The following is an 18,072-nucleotide window of genomic DNA, read 5'->3' as shown; positions in this document are numbered from 1 at the left end:
AAGTTCTTTGAAAGCGCGCAGACTTGAATCCATATGTTTGGTGATCTCTTCTACTGTGTCTGAAAGGGAGATTCGGTTGAAGTTAGAAAGTCAAATAAATATAAAACTTCTTTCCAAGCTTCTTATAGCCTGGAATTTCCATGCCTGACTTGTGGTAGTGATAAACATACAGCGTTTTGCAAGACGTGCAGTTCATGTTTCAGTGTTGCCAGTGGCAGGCACGATGATTGTCATTGACATCTCCAGTCACAAAAGTAAGTTTTTAATCTTGCTGTTTATTTTTAAGGCCTTAATTGTATGCTGCAAATTGCAATTTAAGTACCAGCATTAAAATTATTATTATCTTTAGCGAAATTAGTATACACTGATAGATCAGTTAAATCAGGTACATTTGAATAAATGACAATTGAATCGAAACATCTGCATATAATACAAATACTAAGACTTCATTATTATTATTATTATTATTTAGCTGTAAGGGGATGTCCATTTAGTATGTACGCATGGAGCAGGGAGGTAACCGAAATGCATATGCTTGCGTATGGAAGGGGGGGGTCTACTGATAATATATGTATGCATAAATGGTGGGGGAGAGGTGAACCCTCGATAATAATTTGTATAATACGTAACCTGTTCAACTGGGTTAGTCGGTGTTTGAATTTTAGCAGACACTTGACAAACTTTTTAAAGTTACGCAGCTTATTTCTTTGATGCAGCCAGACATTCAACATCAGTGGCTATCAGTTTTATTAAACATGTTAATATTATTAATCCTTGATCATTTCTGCATGGATTAAATATAGGCCGTTCTATAGAACTGGGGGGAGGGTGTCAATTATACATATGCGTGGTGTGTGTTAAAAAAGTATGTATGTGTACAGGGAGGGAAGAGGGGCCAAGATTTTTGCGTACATACTAAATGTATGGCCCATAAACCCGAAAATGTACTTTAACAATTTAGATTTATCAGCTCTTTTCTGAGAATATCTACTTGCCTAAAGGTATATAGTAAGATTGGGAAGAGAAACAAATACTTAATTGTGCCTGAAGTTTTAATAAAAAGTAAGAAACATTGAAGGCAGTTCATTTTTGCAAATGAATGCAATTTATATTTTGTTGTCTTTTGTTTCTAAGTCATTATTTTAAATTTCATGTACTTTATTTCACAGGCACTTAACATCTGCACAAACAAAGAGAAACACCCAGGATGTGTCACATTTTTTCAAACTTGTGGATTCATCCCTTGAAGAAGCTGTGATCAAAGCTGAAGCACTTTTTACTGGGTTTCACTGTTAAGTTTTGTTCAGTCTGTTATTTATATATTGTTGTTTATTGTCTAAAAATAAACCATTTTAGAATGAATTAGTATGTTTATTTCAAAATCATTCACTTTTTGTAAACGTGTTCAACATGTTTCTTTCTTGATGAAATCCTCCCTGAAATAATTGAAATCTCCCTGACATTTTTTCAAAATCTCCCTCAATAACTCTCGCTGGGGTTGGCAGGTCTGCATTTTCTGCATTAACACTTGAGATAACACTTCTGGTCTTTTTAAATGCATGTTTCCTCCTAGGCAATAATAGTATATTAAATTCTGTTACACCTTACTGAACATTAGTCTTACTGAAAATATTTTACTGCTTACTGAAAATGTCATGCTTAATGTTGGCAGGTCTGTATGTGCTTTGAATCGGTTTTCTGGCTACATCACGTTTTTGTTAAATTTCCTTGACCACTAAAGTAGTTGTCCACAGTTCAGGACACATTTATTTTACTTGGCAAAGAAATTGTAGCAAACCATGCTATTGTCTCACTCGACAGTGACTGATTTGTAGTCTGCAGTGCTAGATAAATGAATATTTATTGTAGAATCAACACCTGACTGACTGTGGTCAATATCAGCCTCTCACAAGCCTTTTATATTGAGCTTGAAGGAAACTTTCTTACTCCAGAGATGAAAATGAGAATCATTGGTGCAAGGATGCAGCCAAAACTGAATCCTGCTTATTCATCTTTAGTTATTACCCTTGATCAGCAAGCATTTTATTTTATAATTTCCCAGCTTATTTAAAGTTTTCTTTTCTCAGTTTTAATTTGATGCTGAATTAATGCATTTCTCTATATTCTTTGTGAAGAAATTTAATCCATTACATCATTTATACAATCTTAAAATAAATTATACCAGCAACTTAGTGAAAAATCTGCAAACAGCAGCACATGGCCCTGAATTTTGAGTAGCCAAATACTATGAATTGGCTTTTGTTCATGGGTACCAATTTAGTAGATTTTGTGTTTAGTGAAGTTCATATATTTAAAGACCCAGGGAACAATCCTCATTCTGTAAAAGTTATAAGAATCCTTTCCTAATCCATGAATTAAAGTGCCACTGAAAATGTAATATTTTTTTAAACAATGACACCTGATATCCTCAGTTTAATAAATTCAGGTTATGTTACGTCACCATTTGACACCTAAGTTTCACAAGGCTGAGCATATTATATTGTGATGTCAATTTTTTTTATAACAATTTGGTTTCTGCACAATAATTTAAGCTGTGATTCTGCTACAGTTACCAAACTTTGTGGATGGCTTGCACTTGGGGATAAGGATGAATCCTTTTAGTTTTTTGGTTCAGAACATCAAAGGTCAAGGTCATTGACTAAACTAAAGAATGGTTTTCACGCAATAATTTTGTTAACTATATACAAAAACCAAACTTGAAAGAACGTGTGCTTGTGGCATAAAAAAGAAACATCAGTCTCATGGTCATAAGGTCAAAGGTAAAGGTTACTAACAAGAAAAATGGTGGCTGCACAATGAAATTAGTTCTACATTTACCACATTTTGTGTATTGCTTGCAGTTGGGGTTAGGATGAACCCATCGTTTTTTTAGTAGAAGTAAAGGTCACAGTAACTAAATAAGAAATTTGGTTTCTTTGAAGAAAATAAATTCCACATCATGTAACTTTACCACACTTTGTGGATGGCTTACACATATGGTAAGGAAGAAGCCTGTCCATTTTGGGGGCCCAAAGGTCAAGGTCACTGACTGAAAGAAGAAAAATGGTTTCAGCACACTAAGAATAGATCTACATTGCATCTTGACAAGACTTTGTGGATGGCTTACACTTAAGGTAAGGAAAATAAATCAGTCATTTGGAGAGTCAAAAGATCATGGTCACTGACTGAATGCAGAAAAATTCTAGACCATGTACATTAACATTAAAATTGTGAAGGCCTTGCACTTAGGATGTTGGAGAGGTATATTAATTTTGCATCAAAAGGCTCTGGTTATTTTGACTAAAAATAAAATTTACTTTTCAGGATAATATCTTCATGAGAAAATTCCTCATTCAAACTTTGTGGATGGTTTGCATTTAGTGTAAAAAAGAAACTATTGATTTTTGGGTGAAAAGATCACAGGCCATTGTAATGTTAAGTCTAGCAAAACAGATAGTTTCTGCACAGTAAATTTGCTGTATTAAGTGCCTACAATGGGTACTATTTTACATAGGACATGCCTATATCCATTTACAGTACTATCGTTTTTTAAATGAATTGCAAGTGGAGACATTCTGGTCATCATTGGTAATGTTGGCTGTTGCTAGCACCCGTGTAGATAATAATCAAAGAGAAAATGGAATTGTGCTGAAATAAGGATTCTTTGACTGATGGAATTTTATTGCAATAATAGTAATAACAAAAATAATGGTACATATGTATTGATTTCAAGCTTTACTAATAGACAGTGTTCAAAATTTCATGCAGAGTATATACAGACATACAGGAGGAGTCGTGCAGAGCCGCTGTGGCTCAGTATGCGGTCTTTTGTCACATGTTCAGGCTCGAATAAACAGTAACACAAGAAAGAGTGAAAACAACAAGCTTTGAAAAAATACATTAATTTATTTCCCTGGAAAAAATCTGAGAAAATGTATAAAAAAATATGAACTTAAGGTTTTATAGAATCAGATTCAAAAATATTCCAAGAATAATCCAAGAATAATTTTTTTAAAGTCCTAATAACAAAATGTTTTACTCAAGTTCGAATTCCCGATGAAGAATCCAAGATGGAAGATGATGACATATGCTGAAACCTGTAGTGTTGAAATCTACAGTTCCTTGTAGAAACAAGAATTATCATTCCGGTTTTGGAAAGCTGATTAATTTTTTTATAAGAACTGTCTTTGATTAAGAATCTCACATGAGCACATGTATCTTCCAGGAAAAAAGAATTAATCCTTTAAATCCAAGTAATTTGAAATAACTCCAACCCAAGTAATTTGAAATAACTCCAAACAGCACAAAATACAACTTTTAGTGTAAGAAAAAGCCTAGCTGCAGCCGAGAATAACTCCAAAACAGAGTTATATCATCTTCTAAAACGTAAACAGGGGGCCATGTGATCATGTGATTCAGTGTGGCCCTGATGAAGACCAATCATTTTACTATAAGAAATACAAAAATTGTTTATATCTTAAACCCAGTCCTCTTGTTTACGTGGTTGCTGCAAATTTTTGAATCAAGGTCAGGATCTAGATCAACACATACCAACCATTATGCCTTTGGCATAATCATTACACTTTTTTCACTACATTACACCTTATGCGTAACTGTATTCGGATTGCACGTTTTCGGTATATCCCCCTTACAAAAAAATTAATTTGTTTTCTCATTTTTATTAACATCCCATTAATCCCACAGGCCATATTCTAGAAAAGACAGCTTCTGTGTAACTTCAACTTAAGAGTATGCTTGTCCAAAGATTGCATGCGCTTTCCTAACAGTATTATGTTCTATTTATAGCAGTTGCCCTACTTTAAGAAACATGCTGGTTTCTACTTTCAACTTTTGACCTCAGTTTCTGTTTATAGCAGCTGTATGGCTTAGGAGAGAACAGACTGGTTTTATAACTTTTAATCTTTGCTCACAGATCCTTTGTTCTAATTCAGAACAGTACCAGTCTGTAGGTATCTGGCGCTAAAAGTCAAGTCAGATTTATTTTAGTTGATGCATGTTAGAGCAAAAATATTTTTCAAGTAATTTCATAGATGGATTAGGAAAAGACGAAAAATCGATTCAGAGATGGATACATGAATTACACAACACAGCATTCCATTCTAGGGATCTTCATGCCCCTTGCAGGCTGTGTGGAAAGGATTTTAATATTGGTCATGGTGGTAAAACAAGAAACCTTGAATTAGCTCGTTTACCAATCCACTACTGAGATAACTTCTTTTTATACAGCAGAACTAAATTGTGGTCACAAATTTTACAAATGCAGATGCATTATCTACCGAGTTCGTAATAAACACAGACAACCTCTAGCGGTAGAAGACTACATTGGTCCTTTGTTCAGACAGATGTTTCCTGATTCCAAAATTGCAGAAAATATGCATGTGCAAGAACAAAATCGTCTAATATTGTTAGGTGTTTAGCAGAAGATACTTCACTTAAAATTGCAGCAGCCATGAAAATTGGTCCATTTAGTATTGCAACAGACAGTAGTGATTGTGACAAAAAGTTGTACCCAGTCTGAGTAAGAGACTTTGACAACAAAAAGGGCAAAGTCAGAGTGCTCTTCTTTCATTACCAGAATTAACAGTAGATTCCACTGGAGAAAACATTTTATTTATTTGCTTGATAATACTTTGAATAAACTTAAGTTGGCATTATTGTATGGGGTTTTAAGCTGACACTGCATCAGTGATGACTGGAATTCATAAAAGAGTTGCATTCTTTATTTTGAAAAATGTCACCATCATTGTACATATCAGGTTGTCTCTGTCATATGATGCACCATGTTGCAGGAAAAGCTGCTGATAAATTAGAAGAACTCCTGAAGTATCAAGTTGGCACTCCACTCTACCTGACAATGTACTTCCTATGTATAGAGTTGATTTTTTTCCTCTTATTTCCCAGCTAAAAGACCCAATAACTGTAAGATATAAATTTCCTCATCTTTGTCAGGTTATGAAAGGAATATTGGTTCCTTACCATTCTAAATAAAACTGAATTCAGATCCAGGCTTTCTAGCCCAGCACATAGTGCTTTACTGGTGTGCAAAACATTCATAATCTCAGCTGGTACAAAGTGTTTTGAAATATAATATGAGAGCTGGTTGCTTTTTAAAGCTCAAAGTGTTATATACAAAATCTTAAAGCAGTAATTGATGTTAAAATTCCAGAGGGATAAATAAATAATTTTGTACATGTGCTCATTGAATTTTTATCATGTTGTATGTGGATTACTCTTTTTCAGCTTGGATTACTCTTTTTGTCCACTTGGATTACACTTTTTAGATTATTTTAAGGAAGTTGTATTTTGACATCCCTTGCTTTTTTAAAAAAAAAAAATATTTACACAGTAATACCATTTTATTTCTTTTCAGGAGAAGGTGATATAAGCGGCAAAACATTAAGTCCTGAGGTATGTAGAGTTGAACCCTTTGAGGACATTAGGCATAAATAGAGGGTGTTTATATCAATGCTGATTTCAAATGCAGTTTACAAAATGAATTGATAATTTATATCTTTTGCAAACTTTGGCGAGACAAGGATTGAAATTAGTGTAAGAGTTTAATAAATTTCATTAATACAAACAGAGATACAAGAGTCTGTTTTATGATGCAGACTGCTGATGTTATTTGATCAGACTGCAAATTAATTTTTTTTAAACGAGTTTGAAATACTGTTGGATGTCTCAGTTTGTTGTAGTTAATTATGATGCCTGACATATGCTTCTAATAGTGATTATATTGGCAGTCATTGTCAGGTTACTCCAAGCCTAGGACATCTACCTTAAAGACCTGGCTTCATGGGTTGGACATTGTTAAAAATATCTCGAGCAAATCTTTAAAAACAAAGATTTATGAAAAATATTAATCCCTGGTTTTTATAAACTCATTGGAGGGCTTCTACTTTGATATCATAGAAAACTACTCTTTTTAAGCTTTGCTGGTCATTCGACATCCACCTAGCATTATAAGTTTTTATCATTACTCCTCTTAAACTTCTTGGAGGATTGTCATGAGACTTTAGACACATGTTCATCCGGTTGTCTAGTTGGTGATAAATGAAAATGGTGCCTCATGGACATCCAGTGGAAAGTCATATTGACGTGAGACTTTTTACTGAAGATTTCTTACAATGTCAAATTGGTCCTAAATGAAAATGGTGCAGATCTGATGTCCAGAGTGACCACCAGAGCAGCCAGCTTCAAAACCTTGCAATCGCTACTACCATGAATGGATTGTCATATCAGCATGTTGTTTTCACTAAAAGATGCCTTATTATGTCACAGTGGCCATCTTGATCATATTATTTTGCTACTGAATGAAAATTAATATTGCCATGGTTTTTTCACCAGAAGACTTCTTTTTATGTCTAATTGGTTCTAAATGAAAATGGTGCCATTTGTACATCCAGTATAGACCACTCCGGTGGCCTAGTGGTTAGAGCATCCTCCTTGGATGCGGGAGGTCTTGGGTTCAATCCCTGGCCAAGTCATACCAAAGACTTACAAAAATGGTACTAACAGCTGCCTTGTTTGGCGCACAGCATTACGAGGTTAGTGTTAGGACTGGTTGGCCTGGTGTCAGTATAATGTGACTGGGTGGGACATCATGATACATGTCTGCGGCATGATGCCCCAGTGCTAGACATCACTGAAAACTGCCACACTGCAGACATCGTAGCGATATGACTGAAAAATTGTTAAAGCTACATTGAAAATCCAAATCATGCACACACACACACACATACACATATCCAGTATACCAGCCTTAGTGGCCATCTTGAAAATCTTGATGGTGCTACTCATCATGATTGGATGGTCATACCAACATGGGTTTTTACTGAATGACTTATGATGTCTATTTGGTCTTAAATGAAAATAGTAATATCTAATTGGTCCTAATTGAAAATAATGCTAATATGTCGTCTACTATGGCTGTGACAGTGGCCGTCTTGACAACTTTTTATCACTACTTCTTTGTGGTTGATTATATCAATATTATGCTTTCATCAAAAGGCTTTTTATGATGTCTGGTTTCCAAAATGGATATAGTGACAATCTGGTAGCCAATATGGCCACTATAGCAGACATCTTGAAAATCTTGTTATTGTTAATCCTCCAAATAGAAAGTCATATAAACATGGAGTTTTCACCAGAAGACGTTTTATGATGTCTCTCTGGTCCTAAATGAAAATCTGCCAATCTGACATCCAATATGTCTGCCACAGCAGCTTATTGGAAAATCTTGATATTGCTGAAGAATATCCTAGATGGTTTCAACACAAAGCATTTAAAAGGAAGAAATGACCTTATCTTATTGTGGGGTTTTTTTTGTATCTTTAAGCCATGTTACAGGGAGCCAACATTTCATTGTCAATTATCTTTTTAGTCTGAGTTTATTTTTCTGCATGGTAATTAATGTTTACTGTAGCTACTAGGGATTACAAAATATTTAATTGAAGTGAGCTATGTGGTCATGGATTATACTCTGAATTGTGTCAGCATTGAGGGTATACATGTGTTTTACAAACACAAATCTCATTTGTTCACATCACACCACTTTGGCTGCCTAAGTGGTTAGAGCATCCACCTTGGATGCAGGAGGTCACGGGTTCAAACCCTGGCTGAGTCATACCAACGACTTATGAAAATTGTACTAGGAGTTCCCTCACTTTGTGCTCTGCTTTAAGAGATTAGTGCTAGGACTAGTCAACCTGGTGACAGGGTAATGTGTCCGGATGGGACATGATGCTAAATGTCTGATGCATGATGCCCCAGTGCCAGACATCACTAGAAACTGCCACACTGCAGACATAGCCATATGGCTGGAATTTTTTTAAAAACTACATTAAAAATTCAAATCACTTGCACTAGTTTATACAGTTTCTGAATAAATTCAAAAGCTTTATAACATATTTCAGTGTAGATTAAAAGAAGGATAAGTCATAATAAGGAAGCTCGTAGGTTCAAACCCCGGCCGAGTCATACCAAAGACTTACAAAAATGGTACTAACAGGTGCCTCACTTGGCGCTCAGCATTAAGAGGTTAGTGTTAGGACTGGTCAGCCTGGTGTCAGGATGTGATTGGGTGGGACTTCATGCTACATGTCTGCAGCATGATGCCCCAGTGCTTGACATCACTGCAACACTGCAGACATTGTAGTAATATGACTGAAGAATTGTTAAAGCTATTTTAAAAATCCTAATCACACACACACACACTCTTTATTCGAATTACCTGTGTCTTAAATAGCCCAAACAGTCTCTTATTAGAAATCAGATTATACAATTTTTGCATAATTGGCATGTTTTGTAAAGAAGCTGGATCTTGTTGAGAAGTAGTGAACAAAGTACATATAGCAACAATGACTTTAAAGTGCAATGTGTCTGTTGTAAAACAGCTGTGTTGTTTTCTCAGTGCTTGATTTTCTCATTTCAGGAAATAGATAGAAATGCTAAAGAACTTATAACAGAAGAAGAAAAAGAGAAAAGAAAAGCAGAAAAAAGAAGAGCAAAAAAGAAGGTGAGATTTATTTTCCTGGCTGAACCATAGCTTGTGCAGCCAGATGCAGAATATTCTTGGAATCTCCAAATATTGATTGATTCATAAAGCTTTTATCAGCTAATACTCGTAAACCCATGAGTCATATTGCAGATAATTCAGGTCGGGATTGACATACTGTATTAGTAATTAAAGACTCAGGCCCATAAGTCAAAAGTGCACTAAGCAATGATATGTCTAACGATTATATCTTGGAGAAGATAAAATTTAAATTAAGAACATATGACATTGATGGCTATCCTTTGCACAAGAATTACTGTTTCTCTTGTTTTAACACCTTGGTAATATTTACAGAAGTCATTTTTTCTATAGTATTCTGATATTTATAGCCCCAGATTTTTCTGTATTTCTGTTTTAAAACTTAGCTGAAAAATCAGATTCTTCATGTTGACCATTTTATGTCATATCTGATCTGGTTTATTCAAAAAATGGTCCGTCCGGTTCCATTCCCTAAACATGCATGTAAAGTATTCGTTCCATATCTTATTTAACACACAGTCATGGTAAAGAATATTCTGATTAGTCAAAAGTTCACACTCATCCAAATTATCTTTGTGTAATAGAAAGTGATGGAGAAAAATGAAGCATTCTTGCAATAAATGGTGTCTTGAGTTTTTGTGAGAGAACAAGATGCCAAAAAGTTTAGATAAAGATTTGACAAATGTGTAGTTGGTCAGTTCATAAGAAAAATAAACACCAAAAGGCTGGCATTTTATTATCTTTGCAAGAAAGATTTGAATTACACTAATTGTGGTATTTAGATATTGGGAGCAGCACCTAGCTACATTGTTGCAGCCTCAAGGTGGTAATAGTAGGAGTACTACTGTTAGCATTTGAATAGCATCCAGCACATCCAAAAGAAGCTGCATACAGAGAAGTTGAATATCAGAAGCACAAATTACAGCTAATACATGGAGATGTTTGAAAGGAGAAAGAAAAAAAGTTTTTAAAAAAAAGAACATTGTTGAACACTGAGCCAAAAGCGTCAGTTAAAAAATAGGAAAGTGAAAGAAATTTTTGTCAAGGCCACAATAAAAACAAGGCTGGCATATTAATATCAATAGATTGTGTCTAGTGGGGGAAGAGACAAGCGAATTTATGTGATTATTTATATACAGTTGATGTATTTTGGTATTTATTTTACAGACTTTCTGAAAAGAGGAAAAGTGTAATATCATATTTATTGCAAAAATTGACAAATTATGAATTACTGTGATAAAGAGAATAGAAGATTTGAAGCTTATCTCAGATTTACATTTATTTAGGGGGATCTTGTTTTTCACCTTTCATGATAAATAACATGATTATCATTAAAATGATTTTACTAAGAAACTTGGAAATTATTCTACTCGATTTGTAATTTTTTGATGTTATGAAAACCTAGTCATTCATTTAAAACGTTACTCTTGTGACAGAGTGCTGACAGGGTATCTTCAAACTTGCAACTTGGACATTAATCTTCTAGTTTTATAACCGTTTTTCTGTGTTACCTTTTACAGAGAAGAAGAGAAAAGAAAAAATTGGAGAAACAAACAGAAGAAGAACAAAACATTGTAAAGTATTTTCTGACATCTTTTTTTAAGGTGTTACTGTAATAATAGCCTACCAGGTCAAGTAAGCTTGTGGTATGTCCCAGCATATCCTTTGTGTTGTCCATCATGCATGTATGAACATTTGTTACTGTTAAACCTGAAACCTGCCTAATAGTCGCCATCATATAGCAGTCACCTAGTCTCACTAGCTATTACCATTTCCCCCCAACAAAATTTCCTTGATAAAAGTTCGGTATGAAAGAGTCACCTGCTTTCATGGTCAATGGCAATTTGTTTAATAAGCAAATCGTTTTCTTTCTGATTAAAACAGTCACTTGAGCTCTGCAAATGAACCATTTTTCCCCCAAGAAATGCCATGTTTAGGTAAAGATATGTAACTTGAATTCAGTGCTAAACATGCTTTAAAGTGCTTTATGCTGAAGTCAGTTTTTCTGAAAAGTTGTCTCTAGTTATTTTTAAAATCTGAATAAAGTAACTGTATCACACTCATTATTGAGTACCAGTCTTGAAGTGGGGGGGGGGTGGCAAGAGATGTCATATTTAGTACTTAGCAAATTTGCTATTGTTTGCAATTAGCATGGCATTTCTTGTTTTTAATTTTGGAAGATTTTCAACAGTGCTTTCAATTTCTTTATAGTTTCTATCTCTGCAAACAGTTTCAGTTTGTGTTTTTCCAGCAAACCAAAGTTATTGTGCGCCTACATGGTGTGAGACTGTTGATTGATGTAGCTTTTCAAGTACCACACTTTTGAGACATTTATCTTTAACATGCTGTGAAGCACAGCCCACTATGATTGAATAGAAAGTTGATATTGACATAGTCAAGCTGCATGTTGCATAATGTGTACAAATAGTGCACAAAATATATACGTAAATATATTCTTGGTTACAACATGCACAGCTTCTGTTGTCTCAAACTGGCTATAATGCCCTTATTATGTATAAAATATATAAAATCAGATGGATTTTTTGCAATTTTACAAAATCATGATTTTTATATCATATTTATTAATCCAGAACCAACATTGCAAGAGCTATTATTTATAGAATGTTTCTGTTGGAATTTGATCTGGTGAACATTAAAAAAAAACATGTATATACTAATTTTTTTTTATATAAAAAATTACACACATCTTTGAAAATAATAGTAAGAAAATGGTTGAAAAATGTTTTTTGCACTGAACAGTGAACTTTAAAACTCACATTTTTAAGTGGTTATGGGATATGAATGGATATATAAAGAGACAATAACAATGTGAAACAAGTGATATCTTAATTATATATATATAAAAAATATGCAGAATTGCTTGCGTAAATCATTATTTTTTAAATAGAATAATTTTCTTATTTTTCATTGAGCTTTCATGTTTTTACAGATGGATCGATATCCAAGATGTCTTCCATGTTTCTATATATTAGCAAACTATTTGCTTTTTTTAAGAATTTACACTGTGGTCTTCATTCAGACAAAACTGCATGGAGTGGCATTTGACTTAAAGAGCTATTGGTGTTGTGGTGTCAATGAATTATCTCCCCATTGGGAACAGATCATTTTACAAATGTATATCTGACACTGATGCAAGTCAGGTATAAAACTATGTTTGATGTGCAGAATTTTGCTGATAGAAAAGAGTGTGACATTGCTGTAGAGTAGGTACTAAAATGATGCCAAATTCACATAATTAACATTAGTGATGGGTAAATATTTCAGATTAACTCCCATTGTGGGTGCCATACATTTACTAAACACATAATCCAATCAGTGCAATATATGATCAGGAGCAATCCTCTGGTTGTTTCAAGCACATGTGGGATGGATCACGTGTTGTTTTGGAAATACATGTTTAAAACTACTGACTTCAAATGGAGATGGGGCCAAAAATTACTCAAATTCCAGAATATCACCGTCACATTCATAATGTGATCAGATTACTTAAGGATAACTTTGCTATCTTCAAATCAAATCCTCCCAGAAAGATGGAAAAATGTCTGCCTTTATGGTCACACACTTAACAAACAGTTTAGTTATCAAAGTTATAAATGAAAAATGTGAGAGGAACTTAAAGTATTATGAAGTGAATCCTTATAAGGGTCTATGAAAGTCCTAAATGAAAGAAAAGATTCTCTTAAATTTCAATGTCGGAAATGTACTGGACATCCAAGAACCATGATGTCAATATGGCATCCAAAATTCCATATAACAGTTCCAGGATAATATTATAGTCCAAATAATGAACACTTTCTTTATCAAAGTACGACATAAAACATATCTGCAGACTTACAACAGGAACACAATAAGTGTGAATGACTAAAAATTGGAATGAATCTGATTGCTTAACTTTTTCCATATATACACCATATATTGCAACTGTACTTCGCAATAGACCCCATGTGACATCATACACTACTGTTTTTACGTCACTGAGAAACTATGCCATTGGCACCATTTTAAGTCTTATTATTAAGACCATTATTACTAAATGTCAACGCATACGAAAATTATTGTTCTATTATTGCCACACATGATTTAGATCAGTAACATAAATATATTTATTTGTTGCATGTACTTTTGTTGCTTTTGTTTATTACAGAGATGATGAACAAATACAAGAAGTGTAAATGATTTAAAGTTGTGGATGATGGGCACGAGACATTGTTACACTTACAGTTGCTCATTGTTATAAAAATACTTGGTCCAGTGTATTGAAAAAGCAGCTTAAGGGATGACACACATGCCTACAAGCCCATCTTACTCTAAACACTGTAGCAAGGTTTTTAACCTAAATCTCGCATTTGAATCGTTGATTTGGGGGATATCAAAATGCTCTCTCCACCCTTCATGCAGTTGCAGCAACAGCACCAAAACATACTTTATCCATGAGACTGCTCTGGTGGCCTAGTGGTTAGAGCATCCACCTTGGATGCGGGAGGTTGTGGGTTCGATCCCTGGCCAAGTCATACCAAAGACTTACAAAAATGGTACTAACAGCTGCCTCTCTTGGTGCTCAGCATTAAGAGGTTAGTGTTAGGACTGGTCAGCCTGGTGTCAGGATAATGAGACTGGGTGGGACATCTACATGTCTGCGGCATGATGCCTCAGTGCTAGACATCATTATAAACTGTCACACTGCAGGCATCATAGCGATATGACTGAAACATTGTTAAAGCTACGTTAAAAATCAAAATCACATATACACTTTATCCATGAATACAGTAGAAACATTGATTGATCTCATGGATAATATTCAGCAGTTAAAAAGAGGAACTGGTCTTATGCATTGTTGAATTTGTTTATGGTTTGTAGAGCATCAGACCGTTAGAGGTAGTCTTGTTGGTGTAGGACTTAGACTCCTAATAGTTAAATAAGGATAAATAATGATCATTAGTAAGATTAATATTTTATTTTCCAGAGTGATAAAAGGGTTTCCAAGAAAAATAAAGAATCTACAGACTTCACAGATAAAGATACCAATAAAGCAGCAAAGAAAGATAAAGATAAAAAGTAAGTTGAAGTGCTAGTCATTTCTTGGACTAGATCTAACTGTTGTAATAACATGTACTCAACTCAGAACAGAAGAACATGTTCTGTCTCACATCTGTTGTTAAATAGTATTGCTGCCACTCCTAAGTACATGTATCATTAAATAAAGCAACTTCATCTCGAGGTGGGGCCCTAGGTAGCTGAGCGGTTTAAAGAGCTCTCCTTTACCTGTCACTGCCATCTGACCTCTGTCTGCATAGGTTATGAGTCTTGGGCTCGGCCAGTGTGGTTATTTGAGATTATGTGAGAAAGCTTGCCATTAGTTACCTGTGGGTTGGTGGTTCTTTGCAAGTTATTTCCAGGTTCTTCCTTGACAAGTTTTATTGGCTGCCTTGTATATTCTATCAAGCACTGAAAAATTTCTTTAATACCAAGCACAACATCTTGAGGTATAGTTGGTACAGGTGGTTTGGTATTCTGATAAACCAGTTTAGATTAACATTTCATATTGATGCTATAGCCAGTAATAATTCACATTATCGGTTCAGTAAGAAATTGACATAAAATATGTTTTCTGAATTAACCAGTCTATCACACATGAAGAGTATAGAGCAACACGTTTTGTTCTCTATAGGACCCTCAGCAGCTTGTACCCATCAGCATCTGAAAATAAAGCATCATATTGCTAATAATAATAATAATACAATATTGCTAATATTTGCATGAAAATTAATTTCATTAGTTTTTAACTTTTAGACCAATCTGCATCATCATTCAGACATTATTTTATACTCCACTCCAAGTGAATGGCTTCTTGATCATGTCAGTGTTTCCCTTTACAGGGATGCACACTGGAGAAAATTGACACACACATTTTGTTGCTATGTGTTTTTTTATGCAAAGGATTCGCATAATGCGATGAGGATTTATTTAATATCCAATGCTTTGGATGAGGGATGGCATCATGTTTACTTCGAGCATAGTCATAGACTTGTTCCCTGCTTTGTATGCTCCCTGCATTGCACTCTGCTATTCATATAGCAGAGTGCAATACAGGGAGCATACGAAACAGGGAACCAGACTAGCAGATGCATTTTTATGGTGGAGTAACTTCCTCTAATCACGCGAGCTCTCATGCGATTTCCATTGAACTCAGCAAGAAAGGATTTTATCATTTGTCATGGTGGTAAACAAAGAAACCTTGAATTAACTTGTTTTACTAACTCCAGTACTAAGGCAACTTCTTTTTTACAGCAGAACTAAACTGTGATCATGAATTTTATAAATGCAGAGGCATTATTTACCAAGTTCTTACTAGAACATGGACTGCTCCTAGCAGTAGAAGATTACATTGGTCCATTGTTCAAGCAGATGTTTCCTGATCCCAAACTTGCAGAAAATATGCATGTGCAAAAACAAAAATATCTAATATTGTTAGGTATTTATCAGAAGGTAATTCACTTAAAATTGCAGAGCCATGAAAATTGGGCCGTTTAGTATTGGAACAGACAGGAGCAGTGATTACGATGACAAAAGGTTGTACCCAGTCTGTGTAAGAGACTTTGACAACAAAAAGGGCAAAGTCAGGGTGTTCTTTCATTACCAGAATTAACAGTAGATTCCTCTGGAGAAAATATTTTTTATTTGCTTAATAATGCTTTGAATAAACATAAGTTGGCCGAACTGTATGGAGTTTTCAGCTGATAATGCATCAGTGATGACTGGAATTCATAAAGGAGTTGCATTCTGTATTTTGAAAAATTTCTCCATCAGTGTACATATCAGGTTGTCCATGTCATATAATGCACCTTGCTGCATGAAAGACTGCCAATAAATTGGAGAACTCCTGAAGTATCAAGTTGTCATTTTACCTGACAATGTACTTCATGCGGACAGAGTTGATGTGCAATGGCACCTTATTTCCCAGCTAAAAGACCCAATAACTGGAAGATATATATTTCCTCTTTGTCAGGTTATGAAAGGAATATTGGTTCTTTACCATTCTAATGATAACTGTGAGAGATTGTTCAGTATTGTTAACAATAATAAAACTGGAATTCAGGTTGAGGTTCTGAAACCCAGCATTTAGTGCTCTTCTGGTGTGCAAAACATTCATAGTCTCAGCTGGTACAAAGTGATTTGAATTGCATATGAGAGACTGTTGCTTTTTAATGCTCAAAGTGCTACATATGAAAACTTGATGCAGTAATTGATGTTAAAATACCAGAGGGGTAAATAAATCATTTTGTACATATACTCATTGAATTTGTGTTATATGTGGATTACACTTTATAAGCATGGATTACTCTTTTTATCCACTTGGATTACACTTTTTCCTCGCCAGGGGCTGGCATATATGAAAATGGGTCATTCCTTTAGTAATCACCACATCTAGAAATCGGACTCTTCCAGTATCCCTGCATGCATTTGGGTAAAATTAGTCAGGATTACCAAGCGACAGTGGTTCTAAATTCATGGTGTGGGATTAGTATTAGCCAAGGTTTTAACTTGGAATGGAAATGGATGCAACAATATTTGAATAGAGATGCAGAATGTTGCTTAAAAAATTCAGAATATTACAGCTGCTCCTCATGCATGAATGTTCATGTCGAATGGGGTTTTCATTAAAGACTTTGTGTTCCAAGTTGATGGTCTTAAACAGCAGAAAGAAAGTGAAACCCACAATTTGAGTTTAAATTATTAAGCAGTTTATTTTCCTGAAATACAAAGTGAGAATTCAAAAGGCTTACAGTATTGTGAATTAAATTCCACATAATCCTAAATATCATATCACAAGTCCAAAAGTATAAAATGTACTGAATGAATTCCGATACTCTTGAAGGTGTTGATATACCAATAATCTTGAATGTGCTATGCACCAGTGGTATTGCAGAGTACCCCAAAATATTTTGTACTATGGTATTTCGGAATGTACCGAGATATGTACCCCACTATACCATAATTATGTTAAGCACCAACAATTCAATGTTCAGGGGCAAGAGCATGATTTTTTTTGTTTAATTTCCTTCTGTCAATAACTGAAAATATTCTTCTCTGATTTATAGTAAAATAACACCATATTATATCCATTATTTTATTTGGAACAAATATGAAGTAGCTTGAGATAAAGAAAATATTTCAGCTCAAAAGAAAATCACCACCACTCCCACTTCCAAAAATTTAAATGGCCATAGATGAATTTGCTATGTAAATGTTAATTGTTGTATAAATTGCAACCTGAACGCAGAATGATTAAGCTTATACTATGGCTGATACTGTGAAGACAATGTGCTGACATTTGAGTGCCTGTTGATAGCAAAAGGAAGTGTTGGGCACTGAAGCCCACAGTGTCCTAGTTACACTGTTGATAAAAGGCAGGGAAACTTTGAGGAGGATGCCAACACCTGGACAAGATATTAGAGAGGGCCAGTGAACATAAAAGAGACTTGACAAACAAGAAA

General features: G+C 34.6%; 1 protein-coding gene and 1 long non-coding RNA gene across 9 annotated transcripts in view; both read left to right on the top strand.

Moving 5' to 3' along the window:
- LOC149795306 (uncharacterized) overlaps nt 1-1,359 on the top strand; it is a 1,560-nt gene extending 201 nt beyond the window's left edge. The window contains exons 1-2 of the long non-coding RNA XR_016422303.1: nt 1-254; nt 1,170-1,359. The exon at nt 1-254 is cut by the window's left edge and continues 201 nt beyond it. This is a non-coding gene — a long non-coding RNA (uncharacterized LOC149795306). The remainder of the gene's footprint in view (nt 255-1,169) is intronic.
- The window catches only part of LOC149795305 (uncharacterized), a 121,685-nt gene that overhangs the window by 18,006 nt on the left and 85,607 nt on the right, over nt 1-18,072 (top strand). For all 8 annotated transcript variants that reach the window (XM_089965044.1, XM_089965041.1, XM_089965040.1 and 5 more), the window contains exons 6-9: nt 6,392-6,429; nt 9,455-9,538; nt 11,077-11,130; nt 14,541-14,632. In XM_089965044.1, the coding sequence (XP_089821170.1) occupies nt 6,392-6,429; nt 9,455-9,538; nt 11,077-11,130; nt 14,541-14,632 (268 nt within the window). The remainder of the gene's footprint in view (nt 1-6,391; nt 6,430-9,454; nt 9,539-11,076; nt 11,131-14,540; nt 14,633-18,072) is intronic.

The sequence above is a fragment of the Sinohyriopsis cumingii genome, chromosome 7 (assembly GCF_028554795.1).
Source record: "Sinohyriopsis cumingii isolate HCF-2022 chromosome 7, ASM2855479v2, whole genome shotgun sequence".
Lineage (NCBI taxonomy): Eukaryota > Metazoa > Mollusca > Bivalvia > Unionida > Unionidae > Sinohyriopsis > Sinohyriopsis cumingii.
This window is presented reverse-complemented; position numbering and strand designations above follow the sequence as displayed.